Here is a 14,760-nt window from a genome sequence, read left to right as displayed (position 1 = left end):
AATCAAGAGCTTAATCACATTTATATAATTGGGATAAATGCACAAACTGTTTCCCTGATTGCATTTTGATTTTGCGAAGTTCATGTGAATGTGGTTACTACCTGGACACAAATGTGATATGTGTTTTCACTTCTTCTTTTAACTTATTTTTATTCATGAAAACATGAATTAATGTAGTATTTCAAACAGGATTCAGCAGGGTTTTGGGGGAAACAAATAACAAAATTGTTCTCAGACAAAAAAATGACCAATTTTGCTTGATCTTCTAGCAATGATATGTGTCAAGCAGATGTCATATCTAGATAGCTCTTTTAGAGGTTTTTGTTTGTAGTTTTTTCTACAGAGTGTTTTGTGAATTGATCATGAAATAACTCAATGTAAAGGTTTGATGAATAGTTTTGTGCATATGCTTACAAATTCAGACCCTCTGTTTTGACTGCACCCAGGAATTATTTTGAATTATGTTGTATCATGTATCATGATGAAAGATATGATGATATTAACACACCTGGACTGCTCTTCACTCCATTGACCAAGCCTTTGCCAGGGTTGAGGATCTCACTTCTTGAACCTTGGGTCTCAGACATCTTGATAAGCCTGGAGCTTTTATCTGTGTCCTTCCTCCTGAGCGAGGCTGATCGAGGTGAGGCGGAGTCCTTGGAAGCCTGCTTCACTGGAGTGGAAGACCTCTTCCTGACTTCTCCCTTTCGAGCAGGAGAGGCCGATTTGGGTTTGCCCTTTCTAAGTCCCTTGGTGGTCTTGTGCTCCTTCTTGGCAAGTTTCTCCGTGCTGCCGTGGTCATTGAGGAGAGCCTCTGGATCTACCATGCAGACATCTGGGTGGGGAGGGTGGGGATGAGGGTCCTTCATTGGGGTTGGGAGGGGATCGTGAGTCTTCTGAGCTGACCTCGGTGATGGGGGATGGTGGCCCCCTCCAGCTCCAGAAGCAGACAATTTGTCCACCGGCAGATGTTCAGCGTCTTCGTCTGAGTCCAGATTTCCTTCAGCTGTTATGGACGGACACTCCTCGGTTTCTGGAGGGACGTCAGAATCTGACTGTGAAGGCAGCGACTCGCTCACTGATGTCGGAGGTGTTTCCTCTCCAGCTAACGTCACACCCATCCCAGACGACGTGGCACCGGACAACTGGTGTGGCCCCTGTCCAGCGTCTCCATGGTAACTCTGAGTGTGGTGGCGCCTCTGCTTGTGCGACCTCCTTTTCACAGAGTGTTGCTCATGCTCGTCCTCATCCCCTTCTTGGGAGTGGTCGCTACGGCCTTCCTCCTCACCCTCGTCACTGGAGAGCCGATGGGGACTGGGGTTGATGAAGGATGGAGACAGTTCGCCTTTGCGATGTTTATATTCGCAGGAGGAGTAACCTGGAGGGGAGGAAGAGAAGGAGGTGGCTCCAGCGGGCAAGTCAGAGGGACGATCAGCCTTTACATCTCCTTTGCGTGATACGTCTGTGTGATATGTCTCCTTTGAGGAGGTACTGTGGGCACTGGCCATCCATTCCATCGCTTCCATTGCTTCCTCCTCCTCATCATCATCACCATAACCTGGCGGCGGGGCACTTGGACAATCGTCAGGCCTCTGTAGTAGCTCCCAGTCAGATATACTGCTCCTTCTCCTTACCTCTAATCTCTCTGATGGCTTGTCCAACAAGCTTTTCTCCTCTACTTTGTCTGCCTCTGCTTCCTTTCCAACTTCTATTTCTTCACTCATCGTAAGATCAGTTGTCACTTTCTTCTCTTCTGCACTTTCTTTACACATCTTCTCCTCCAGTTTAGTTTCTATTTTCTGCTTGACTTCAGTGTCTTTCGTAGTCTCCGTCTTTTCATGTTTTTCACTTGTTTCTTTTTCTGACACCTTTGTGTCTTCCTTAAGAGGTGCAATAGCTCCATCTGTCTTTTCCTCTTTTAACTCAGGTGTTTTCTCTTTTTTCTCTTTGTCCTCTGCTGTTTTGGGCAGGTCTGTTATGGCACATAAGGTTTCCCTAGCTCCACTATCACTTGGTGGAGTGACTGAGGCTGTCTGTTGAGTTGTTTGCATCACCACTTCAGGTTTAGACACAACAGTAGTAGAGGTCATGGTGACTGTCTTTGTCTCTGTGGTGTGTGTGGTACTTTCTACAACACATGACTCAGTTATTGACGAAAAAGTTTCCTTTTGCTCAGCCACTTTTTGACATTCAATACGACATGGTAGGGTGCTGTCCTCCATTTCAAGATCATCAGGCTCCTCGTCTTCTGCTGAGCCTTGGGACCCCCTGTCAGAGGAGTCAGCCCTTTGGAGGGGAGAGACATCAAAGTGAGCCTCTGACGTGGATAAACTCTCTGCCAGTTTTACCAGGTCGGTACTTTGTGGAGATGGTGCAGCGGCGGATGTTGAAATCTTAGTTTCTAGCATATAAAAACTATCAGTGCTTGATTTTGTGTCCGTTTCTGGCTTAGCACAACCGCTTTGATCCGCAATCTGTTTGGCAGTGGTAGACAAGACTGGAGATGACGGTTTGGTCTCGTCAAACTGACTTGGTAAAGACACTTTTGTGGCAGGTTTCGTCGTCACCTCCATGTACTCGTCTCTCTGAAGGCCTCCAGAGCCTGAGCTTGTAGACTCAGTCGTGAACGATGGCTCCTCTTTAGCAAAGGAGCTTGATATTGGCGTGAACGTTTCAACTTTGTCTCCAAACTGTTGGCTCAAAGGTACAGAAGTTGAGGCAGACGACGAGTAACTGTAAGATGTGGTGGAATAAGTTGAAGAAGAGTATGTCAAGGTTGTGTATGTGCACGCTGATGAGGTAGTTTCCTCATGTTTTGCGGTGATATCTGGGGTCTGCCTCTCATCCAGATGTTCTTCTCGGATGTCTCTTTGGTAATATTTATCATCGCTTAACTTGGATTCTTGGGAGGCGCCTGAAAGCACAAAGGTTTCTTTCTTATCATCCTTCGATCCTACTTGACTGTCCTCGCTATAAAAATGATCAGAATATCCTCCAGATCTGCTCTGTCCGATATCAGCATAGCCTCCTGTTATTGGAGGGGAAGGACTAGATGTCGGCTTGGGCATGGACTCTGCACGGTCAGATGGCACAAAGCTGCCAGTCAAGCTGCTTGTGGCCATTGCTTGAGAAGGTTCCTTTGTCAAAAAGCTTGGTTCTGGTGATAGAGACATTTTGTCTTCATCTCCTTTCTTTGACTTTTCTACTTCAGATGAGGTGACATCGTCAACAAACGATAACCTTCTCGTTGTTGTTGTTGTTGGTTCAGGAGACAAATGCATTGTGTCTTTGTCATCTGCTTTCTTTGTTTCAGGAAATTTTGTTGCATCTGATGGAGCCAAACAGCTGTCGTCCATTTTGAGAGCACTTGGAGCTGTTTTGCTTGCATCCTCAATCTTTGCCTCAGGAAGTTTGGATGTTGTTGCACCAACAGGAGTACCCTCATCTTTATCTTCCCTTTCAAGAGGCTTTGTTTCAGAAGATGGTGATTTTTTACTCATGTCCTGCTTGTCTGCAACTTTAGAAGCTGAGGTGTCATCAGGTGTAGCTCTACAGATGGTTTCCTCTTTAAGGAAACTTGATTCGGGAGATTTTTTATTTGAGTCCTCTAACTCTGCTATCGTAGCACCATCATCTGAGCTACGTCTGCACATTTCTTTTTCAGACTGCTCTCTGGCACCTTTCTCCATATCTACATCACTTAATTCCTCTTCTTCCTCCTCGTCCTCATCCTCATCTTCGTCATCATCATCATCAACATTGAAATCTTCCCCCTCTACAAGTAACCTTTTATCTATGAGGCTTTCTTTTCCTTCAGGAAAGTCTAACATGGATTTACAAGTGGCAGAGCTGCTTATCTGACTATTGTCAGAGGCAAGAACATTATTATCTACATCACGTCCTAAAAATGTGGGGACAGGGGCTGTTCTTGATTCAGTCGCTGTTTCTTCACGTTCACAAGGTGGTGCTTGTTGGGGTAAAATGTCTTTTTCTGCTGGTGAGTACCGACCAGAAGGAGAGCCCTCTTTATCAGAGGACTCCATCTTGTCCTTCATTGACTCAGCACATTTGTCCTTCTCTTTTTCTGCTGCTTTCTTTTCTGTGAATTCTCCAAAAGCTACAGGAGAAGCTGAAGCTTGAGTGGTGAGATCTGGAGATTGGCTCCATGAGGGAGGGTGTGTTTCTTGTCTTAATGATAGGCCTGTTGAAAGAACAGTAGCGCTGCTAGAAACTTGATCACTTTCTCCTGTTGCTCCTGCTGAAGCGCCAATCACATCCTCTTTCTCTTTCTCTGATTTCTCTGGTTTGTCCTCTTTTGGACCACAAGAGAAAGACTCTGCTGCTTGGGACATTTTGTTGTCTTGCATGTCTATGGACGAAAAGCTCTTGTCCACGTAAGGTGTATCTGGTCTTTCTTCTCTCTCACTCTCTTCTTCTTGGCCTTTCTCTCTGTCTTCATATTTTGGGGAGGCACTTCGACTGTGATGGCTGCTTCTTTCACTCTCTGTGAGGGACACTGGGCTGTAGTCGACTCTGCTGAAGGACAGTGGCTCTTCTTTGTAATGATCGTCCAGGAGGAACATGGCTCCTCCAGCTTCTGTCTGGCTTGTCCTCCTGTTATCATCAATGCCGATGTCTGAAGTATGATCAAAACCAAGAGAAACCTCACTTTCTTCTCTTGAGTCCAGATCATGATCTCTCAGGATGGGTTTTTCATATGGATCATACTTAGATGCACCAAAGGTTTGCTTTTCATCTTGTGGGCTTCCACTGCTTGTCTCCTTCTCTGGGGTCATTTTATCACCACTTTCCTTTTTCGCAGAGTCTGATTTTTCAACGTCAGCATGGCTGGCATCCTCAGAGTCTTTGTCCAACATAAAATATGAACATGGCTGTGATAATCCTGGAGAAGCCACCTCTCGTTCTCCTTCCATCTCCCTCTCTGCCTCCTTGCCTGGTTTCTCATCCATCTTTGTCATTTCTTTAGGAATGACTCCTGAGCTGATGTGAGACGGTATCTGTTGTGGTGTTTCCTCTACACTGGACTGGCTCTCAGTGCTTGAAAGTGTACAGCTTCTGGGTTGACTGTCAGTACTCGGTACTGCTGACAACACTGGCTTTTTGTCTGTTGAGTCTGACACTGGTTCTGCCTTAGCAGCTGGGACATCAGACGCTGGTTCTTGTTTTGGAATAGGGGCCGTCTCCTCTTTTGATGTGACAATATCAAAGGACGGTTCCAGCTTGGCAAGAGGTGTAGGCGTAGTTTCAGTTTTCACAACATCTTTGTCAGCTCCAGGTGAAAGTCTGGATTCTTCTTTTCCAAGCTCTTTGAAGTCTTCGTCAATAGAGGGCTCCTGCATTGTTAGTGTAGGTATGATCACTGTTGTCTGTCCAGGTGTTGGCTCACTTGTCTGTGGAGTTTGGGGTGGTGGCAGGCCTGCAGAGGAGATGTCATGGTCTGATTTTCTTGGCTCTACTGACAAAGGTCTGGAGCCTGCCCCTCCCATACAAATGTACTCCTCCTCCTCTTCTTCCCTGTCTTCATCGGAGGAGTGAACCACAAATGCAGGCTTGTAATCTGGCTTGGATGCCATCGCTGCTTCTGCTGTTATTGTCGGTGCCGGTTGTTTGGCAGTTTTGTCCAGGTCTTTCTCTTGTAGCTCCTCTCTCTCCCATTTTTCCTCTTTGGCATCTGAGGAGTCGTACTTTTCTTTCTCACTGATCTCCTCTGTCTTCACGTCAGAAATACAAATTTCTTTGATTACTTTTTCATCTTGTTCTAATTTTGTCTTTTCGTCTTTGATATCTTCAGTCTCATACTCTTTTTCTTGTTCTTTTTCCATTTTCTGTTCTTTGCTCAGTTCAGCAACATGTGCGTCATCTTTTTCCTTCTCCGTCTTCTCATCTTGACTAACAATGACCTTTGCTTCTTTATCTTCTTTTTTCTCCTCCTGGGTGTGGCAGAGAGCGACACATATGCCTTCTTTTGCTGGTTTCAGGTCTTCAAATGGTGTTAAATAAGAGTCTTTCTGCATTTCTACTGCTGCAGCACCAGAAGTTTCCTGCTCTTTCTGAGCTCCAGCAAGCTTATCAGAGGTTTCTTCATGTATATGCTTGTCACTAACCTCACAAATATCATCCTTTTTAGTCTTTTCGTCCTCCAAGGTCTGAGTTACGGGAAGATCTACCTCTTTTTTATCACTTGTCTTAACTTCAGACTCAAAAGAATAATCATCTTTCCCTTTAATCTCATCTTTAGTGGGAGTGTACATTTCCTTTTCTATCTCCTGTCCTAAAATGGAGTCTGTGCCACATACACCAACTTTAGGCTCTCCCTTGTCTTCTTCTTTGATGGATTCGGCTTCATGACTGCTCTGCTTGACCGCATCTTTCATTTCCTCTGCGACAGTTTCAACTTTATGCTCTTTCTCTTTCACATCCTTGGGATGTTCAACAGTTTTTGTGTCATCTTTTTCAATCTCTTTCTCTTTAACTTCTTCCAAAATGGGTTTGTAGTCAGAGGTGTCACTTTTTTCTGGCTCTTTAGCCTGCTGCATTACAATCTCCTTGTCACAAATGTCACTTTTTTCCACCTCTTTGTCATCCTTTGTGGTTTTGACAGAAGTATCGTCTACATCTTTTTCTTTCTGCTCCTTAATGGATACAGAATCATAGATATCACTCTTTTCTTTCTCTTTTTCCATTTTCTCATCTTTAACCTCAAGTTGTTGTTGTTCATCATAAGTTTCATCTTTCTGTGTTTCCTTTGCCTCCTCCTTGATGAGTTTTACATCAGATGTAACATCTTTCAATTCGACCCTCTCCTCGTCTGTAATTGGTTTTATACAAGTGGTGTCTTTGCTTTCCTCTTTCTTGGCAGGTTTGATATCAGAAATTTCATCCTTAATTGTTACTGTGTCTTTTTCCTCCACAATGGATTTGATAGGAGCACTGTGATCCTGAATTGTCACTTCTTCCTCCTTGGATGGTTTGACAGCGAAGGTTTCCTCCTTATCCACTGCTTTGTCTTTTTCTTCTATTGTTGATTTGACAGCAGAAACATCTTTATAGATTTCTTTCTCCATCTCGTCTTGTGTGATGGGTTTAGCAACAAAAATATCATCCTTTATGCTCAGTTTATCCTCAGATGTTTTGACAGCGGATATATCTTTGCTCATCATTATGTCCTCTTCCTCCATCTTGATGGGTTTGACAGCACCAATGACATCTTTACTAGCCTCTTGTTCCTTTTCTGATTCCATGACTGGTTTGGCAGCATCCTTAAGTGTCTCTTTTTCTTCTACCTTGGTTGGTGTAGCAGAGAAATCATCAGCTTTAGATATTATCATATGCTCTTCAACCATCTTGGTAGGTTTGATGGCAGAAGTATCTTTACTTTCCTCTTGTTCCTTATCTTTGTCAGCTGTTGGTTTAACAGCAGAAGTATCTTCCTTACTTGGTAGAAGATCTTTTTCCTCTATCTTGGTAGGTTTGATGGCATCGTCTTTACTTTCCTCTTGTTCCTTATCTTTGTCAACTGTTGGTTTAACAGCAGAAGTATCTTCCTTACTTGGCAGAACATCTTTTTCCTCTATCTTGGTAGGTTTGATGGCAGAAGTATCGTCTTTACTTTCCTCTTGTTCCTTACCTTTGTCAACTGTTGGTTTAACAGCAGAAGTATCTTCCTTACTTGGTAGAAGATCTTTTTCCTCTATCTTGGTAGGTTTGATGGCATCATCTTTACTTTCCTCTTGTTCCTTATCTTTGTCTACTGTTGGTTTAACAGCAGAAGTATCTTCTTTACTTGGCAGAACATCTTTGTCCTCTATCTTGGTAGGTTTGATGGCATCATCTTTACTTTCCTCTTGTTCCTTATCTTTGTCTACTGTTGGTTTAACAGCAGAAGTATCTTCTTTACTTGGCAGAACATCTTTGTCCTCTATCTTGGTAGGTTTGATGGCATCATCTTTACTTTCCTCTTGTTCCTTATCTTTGTCTACTGTTGGTTTAACAGCAGAAGTATCTTCTTTACTTGGCAGAACATCTTTGTCCTCTATCTTGGTAGGTTTGATGGCAGAAATATCGTCTTTACTTTCCTCTTGTTCCTTATCTTTTTCGACTGTTGGTTTAACAGCAGAAGTATCTTCCTTACTTGGTAGAACATCTTTTTCCTCTATCTTGGTAGGTTTGATGGCATCATCTTTACTTTCCTCTTGTTCCTTATCTTTTTCGACTGTTGGTTTAACAGCAGAAGTATCTTCCTTACTTGGTAGAAGATCTTTTTCCTCTATCTTGGTAGGTTTGATGGCATCGTCTTTACTTTCCTCTTGTTCCTTATCTTTTTCGACTGTAGGTTTAACAGCAGGAGTATCTTCCTTACTTGGTAGAACATCTTTTTCCTCTGTCTTGGTAGGTTTGATGGCATCGTCTTTACTTTCTTCTTGTTCCTTATCTTTTTCGACTGTTGGTTGAACAGCAGAAGTATCTTCCTTACTTGGCAGAACATCTTTTTCCTCTATCTTGGTAGGTTTGATAGCAGAAGTATCATCTTTACTTTCCTCTTGTTCCTTATCTTTTTCGACTGTTGGTTTAACAGCAGAGGTATCTTCCTTACTTGGTAGAACATCTTTTTCCTCTGTCTTGGTAGGTTTGATGGCATCGTCTTTACTTTCCTCTTGTTCCTTTTCTTTGTCAACTGTTGGTTTAACAGCAGAAGTATCTTCCTTACTTGGTAGAAGATCTTTTTCCTCTATCTTGGTAGGTTTGATGGCAGAAGTATCGTCTTTACTTTCCTCTTGTTCCTTATCTTTGTCAACTGTTGGTTTAACAGCAGGAGTATCTTCCTTACTTGGTAGAACATCTTTTTCCTCTGTCTTGGTAGGTTTGATGGCATCGTCTTTACTTTCCTCTTGTTCCTTTTCTTTTTCGACTGTTGGTTTAACAGCAGAAATATCTTCTTTACTTGGTAGAAGATCTTTTTCCTCTATCTTGGTAGGTTTGATGGCATCATCTTTACGTTCCTCTTGTTCCTTTTCTTTTTCGACTGTTGGTTTAACAGCAGAAATATCTTCTTTACTTGGTAGAAGATCTTTTTCCTCTGTCTTGGTAGGTTTGATGTCAGAAGTATCATCTTTACTTTCCTCTTGTTCCTTTTCTTTGTCTACTGTTGGTTTAACAGCAGAAGTATCTTCCTTACTTGGCAGAACATCTTTTTCTTCTGTCTTGGTAAGTTTGATGTCAGAAGTATCATCTTTACCTTCCTCTTGTTCCTTATCTTCGCTGACTGTTGGTTTAACAGCAGAAATATCTTCCTTACTTGGCAGAACATCTATTTCCTCTGTCTTGGTAGGTTTAATAGCAGCAGCAACATCTTTACTCGTGTCGTCCTTCTTGTCTTCTTCTATACTAGTTTTGAAAGCATATGCCTCCTCTTTACTTGTCATCACATCTTTGTCCTGTTCCTTGGCATGTTTGGCGTCAATGCTATCATCTTTCTCTTTCTCCTTTTCTTGCTCTGTTGTTGGCTTGACAGCAAGAATCTCATCTTTACTTATTGTTACATCCTTTTCTTCCACATCAGTGAGGCTAATTGTTGAGATAGCATCTTTACTAATCTCTTGTTCCTTTTCTTCTGCCATGGTATGCGCAACAGCAGATGTATCATCCTTAATCATCATTTCTTCTTCGGTGAGTTTAGCTACAGTGGTATCACCCACCTCTGTCTCCTTTTCCTTCTGCTCATCTGTGACAGGCTTGGTACCAGCAGTATCTATCTTTTCTATCTCTTTCTCCTCCTTATCTTTGATCAGTGTGATATCAGATGTTTCATCCTTCTCTGGCTCCTTTTTCTTCTCCTCTTCAATAGGCTTTGTAACTGAGATAGCCTCTTTCTCCATCTCGTCTTTAACAGGCTTGACGTCTGTGGTGTGGACCTTTTCGATTTCCTTCTCTTCAGGTTTTATAGAGGTAATATCAGGAGTAAAATCCTTTTCTGCCACTTTCTTCTCCTCCTCTTTCATAATCTTACTATCAGACACAACATCCTTTTTATCCTCCATCTCCTTAATGTCACTTTTGGTTTTGAGGTCAAAATCCTCGTCTTGTTTTGTATCTTTCTGCTTCTGCTCATCTTTGATCTGTTTGTCCTCAGAAGCAACAATTTCCTCTTTAGAAGTTATAACTTCAGGAGTAAGGTCCTTTTCAAACTCTTTCTGTTCATCTTTAATGGCTTTATCAACGCCGACAGTGTCTCTTGCAATTTGCTCTTCTTTGACAGGTTTAATATCAGAGGTATCATCTATTACTGCCTCTTTCTCTGCTTTCTCATCCACGATGGACTTAACGGCAGAAACATCTTCCGGGATGACAGATTTCTGTTTCTGCTCATCCTTGATTTGTTTGACATCAGAGGTATCGTCCTTTTCTGTCTCTTTTTCCTGTTCCGCCTTGATGGTTTTAACTGCAGATTTATCATCATGATCATCGTCATCATCTTTCTTGTCATCACCATCATCCAGGAAACGACTGTCCTTCTCTGGAAATTTACCCTGAGCAGGCACTTTAGGTTCTTTCTCTTTATCTATGTCTTCATCAGTTTTTCCAGATGAGATGAGAGAATCCCTCTCTAACTCGGGTGGTTGAACTTCTGTTAAAGATGCAGCAACAACAGATGTTGTTTCTGTCTGTTTGACCACATCTTCTGGTGCTGGGGAAGTGTCTTTGTCTGCCTCTTTCATCAGTGGAACTTCTTTTATGTCCTTGTCAAATGTTTTCTCCAAAGATGTTGAAACTTTTATTTCATGCTGATCTGCTTTCTGTTTGTCGACATCTTTTTGTTCCTCTGTCTCCGCTTCATCTTTCTTTAGGGTTTTATCTTCAGTTTTAGTGACAACATCAGGGAGCTCCTCTTTCTTTTGCAGCTCCAAGTCAGGAAAAGCTTTCATCTTTTCTTCCACTGGTGACTGACGGAGTGGGGAATGAGGTGCACTCGGTGGTCCAGAGTGTGTAGGGGAAGCCATTTTCACAGTGATATCATCCGGACTAAAGCAACGCTCCTCACTCTCTGAAGTTACTGAGTCTGATCCAAAAGGTCTAGTAGGCACAACTGATGAAATGTCTTTAGGTGCAACTGCATCTATATTCTCCTCTTCAACTGGTAGGTGGACTGGTTTGGTGTCTTCTACAGCCTTTGAAACAGGAGTTGCAGAGACAGCAAGCTTTTCGATGTCTGTCTCTTTGCTCTGTAATATTTGGATTGAAGCGTAGCCCTCCTGGAGTTTTTCAAGTGAGATGTCAACATTAGGAGTTTGGTCTTCTTCCTCCTCCTCTTCTTCTTCCTCCTCCTCATCATGAGCCTCAGGACCCTTAGCAGCTGTCTTCACTTCTGCAATGGGAAGCTGTAAGTCATCAGCTGGAGACTTGGGTTGTTTGTCATCTTCTAAAGAAGGTGGTGAAAGTGTTCCTGCAGAGAGAGGTTGCTCTTTGCCGAGGGTAGCATCAGGTGTTGTTGACACGGGAAGAGTAGTTTTGGCTGGTTCCTCAGCTGGAGGAGCAGCGACAGATGCCACAGATTGATCTTCAGCGATAGAAGTAGGGAAAGAGGAAATTTTGTCATACTCTGTGATGGACGTTGCAGAAGACACGTGCTCTTCCTCTGCCAGAGGAGCCGTGATGATGTTGGTAAATACAGATACTTGCTCCTGCACACCAGGAATAAAACCTTTATCGGCTGCAGCTTGCATCTCCCTCATGCCGTGAATGTTTACAAATGATTCTGTCTGATCTGGAACGGAGATGTCGTAGGTACCGACATCATATTGAAGGTGTGGTATCCGCTCCTCTGCCTCCTCGTGAATCTCCTCGTCAGAGATGGTCTGCTCTGTCTCAGAGTAGCCGGGAATGGTCTCATCTTGGATGTAGGAAATGGGTTCTGCTGCAGCAGCACCTTGCGCTACTGAGGTTATGGGGGCTGTGGCGCCTCCCACATGTGACAGGTAGCCTTCCTCCTCCTCTTCCTCCTCATCTTTGGCTGTAGTCAGAATGTCAGTGGTTTTGATCTCAGTGACCATTTGTTCTTCAGCTGCATCTTCAGGTTTGACTTTAATCTCTTCATCTGCTATCACGTCTAAATCTTCCACCTCCTCCAGTTCAGCTTTCTCCACAGCTTCCTCCTCTTCTTCCTCTTCCTGCTCCTTGGATGGAGTAATTTGTTGCTCTTGTTTTATCTCAATCTTAGCAGCAAGAATTTCTGATTTCTCCATTTCTTCTATCTCATGTTTCCTGTCAAGCCCATCGTCCTTTGCCTCCTTCGATTCATCTTCCTCCTCTCCGATCCCCATATCTTCTTCCTCTTCCTCTTCTGTTTTCCTTTCAGCAGTTGGAGCCGCCTCTTCTTCTTCTTCCAATTCTTCCTCATCCTGAGATGCGGCTCCCTCATCCTCAAACTTTTGAGCCTCTTCCATTTCTCTCTCTTGTGTCAACTTCTTGTCTTTGTCTTCATATTCGGCCTCATCTTCAGCTTTCACTTCTGATACTTCTTTTTCAGGAGACTTTGTGCCAGGTTGGATTTCAGATATAGTTTCTTGTGCTTCCTGCTTCTCTTCAATTTGTGCTATTGGCTCCAATGAAACCTCACTAGTGTCTGGTGGCTCTGCTGATACAGCTACAACTTCAGCTTTTTTCATTTCTTCAAAATCCTTGGTGAGGTCTTCAGGTGTGGAGGGAGCAGATATGCCCTCAACAGCTCCGTTTTGTAATGGTTCAGGTTGAATAATTTCTGGTTTTGGCTCCTCTGGCTTCGGTTCAGCAGGTTCAGCCTTTGCTGCTTTGATTTTTCCAGTCTTTGCTTTGCTTGACACTTTAGCTTTATGTAATGTCTTTCTGACCTCTGGTGTAAGTGGTTTCAGGTCAGGCTTTGTCATTTTTCTCAGCTCAGGTTTGGATGTGTCCTTCTTTTTGTCCTCTTTGGATTTAACATCTTTCTTATCATCTTTTTTAGAGTCGTCTTTCTTTACTTTTTTGATCTCTTTCTTTTCTTTGTCTTTTTTCTCATCCATTTTTGACACCCTTTCCTTGGAGTGCTTTTTTATGGATTTTTCTTTCAGGAGTTTCTTTTTCTCTGGCACATCAGTTTTAGATTTTATGGTTTTGGTAGGCTTTTTCTCCTCTTTTTTCTCTGATATATTTTCCTTCACAGAGTCACTCTTTGCCTCTGTGGTGACTGATGTATCATCTTGTCCTTCAGTTTCTTTCTTTGAGATCTTTGCAGTAGTCTTCGGGGAGGATTTAAGACTCTCTTTGCTGTCTGTTCTTTGTTTTAACTTTGTCTGTTTTATAACAGAGGGAGGAGCTCCTGAAGCAATGTCCTTTTGTGTGGCTACAGGATAGCGCAAGAAGTCAAGGTGCTTTAATTTCTCTAGTCCCTCCAGGATCTTGTTTTGTGGTGCATTCCCAGGGAACAGCACTCTGACGATCTTTTCTGCAGGGTTGGCGGGAAGCCAGACGACTAAGGCTGTAACCGATGTCAGGTAGGGCACAGATATTTCTCCTTCTTTCCCGTTGGGGAGCACAATACCGGTTTTGGCCTTGCTGTTGCCAGCCCACTTTTGCATTAAAAACTGCATCTCTTTACTGTCTTTGACAGGGTTGAGAATATACATGTCTAACCTGCCCACTCCCATCTTGTGGAACAGAGTAATGGGCTCAATAGTGTTGCTGACCACTCGAAACAGTGGTTCTGGTTTGATTCCCAGTTTGTTAAGGTACTGCAAAGTAAGTGAGGCCTCTTCGATGCTGCGTTTCACTTTGAGATTAGATTCTGGCATACGTAACTTCTCTGGTACGTTGAAGAACACCACACCTAGTTCTGGAGAGATCAGGTTCTTCATCCAGTCGCTGTAGTTGGTGGAGCCTTGAGACTGCTCCTCCTCTTGTTCTGCTATCTTCCTCTGAAGAAGCCCATTGATACCTGGGAGATTGTCAGCGCCGATGTGTGTGAGTAGAATCGAGTCAATGCGGTCCAGGTGACGGACCAGCTTCCAGAAGCAGGATTTTCGTTCAGAGCCTCCATCCACGAGGATGTTGAAGCCATTGACAGCAAAGAGAGCGGAGTCTCCTCGTCCGCCAGGAAAGATGTAGCAACATGGTTTGGACAGTTTCAGGAAACCTCCGGAGGTAGGTGGCTCCAGCAGGTCAAACGGTGAAGGGACGTCCACCGTCTCAGAGATGTACTCTGTGAACTCGGTGACGCCCTCCATCTTGGTGAGAACAGGCTCAGGGTTTAGTTTGTATTCCAGGAACTCCCGCAGGGTCTGCTGCTGTCCCAGGGAGCTCCAGCCCACCTCCCCGCGGCAGGACACAGTAAGTGTTGCCTGCTGCTTGGGGGCTGTTGTTCCCAGTAATTCACTGACCTGCAGGATGGACAAACCCAGACGCATCAGTCAGTGATATACGCATCGATGGGACGGACTTGTGTTATAAAGACATAGATTACAAAAATAAAATATAAAATGTTGTGAAAGTCAAAGAGACATGCTTTACTCTCTTCTTCTCTTTTGTGCAATTTCTTTTCCAATGTCCCAAATGTACAATAGTGAGTTTGTATTTCTAGCAAAAGTAGGTTCTTTTTATCTGTAGCACTAACAAATAAATCCCTAAAAAGTATCCAAAACCGTGTACAGTACTTATCCTTTCATATCAAACTGTACCAAACCACTGACATGCATTTTTTCACTGTAGAGTATAAAATTTTCATCAGATTAT

General features: G+C 43.3%; 1 protein-coding gene across 3 annotated transcripts in view; it reads right to left on the bottom strand.

Moving 5' to 3' along the window:
- map1ab (microtubule-associated protein 1Ab) overlaps positions 1–14,760 on the bottom strand; it is a 78,681-nt gene that overhangs the window by 2,300 nt on the left and 61,621 nt on the right. For 2 of the 3 annotated variants that reach the window (XM_044356470.1, XM_044356471.1), the window contains exon 6: positions 509–14,408. In XM_044356470.1, the coding sequence (XP_044212405.1) occupies positions 509–14,408 (13,900 nt within the window). The remainder of the gene's footprint in view (positions 1–508; positions 14,409–14,760) is intronic. The other variant, XM_044356472.1, reaches the window with a different exon arrangement.

Source organism: Thunnus albacares, chromosome 7 (assembly GCF_914725855.1).
Source record: "Thunnus albacares chromosome 7, fThuAlb1.1, whole genome shotgun sequence".
Taxonomy (NCBI): domain Eukaryota; kingdom Metazoa; phylum Chordata; class Actinopteri; order Scombriformes; family Scombridae; genus Thunnus; species Thunnus albacares.
Note: the sequence above shows the minus strand (reverse complement) of the source record. Positions and strands in the feature narration are given on the sequence as shown.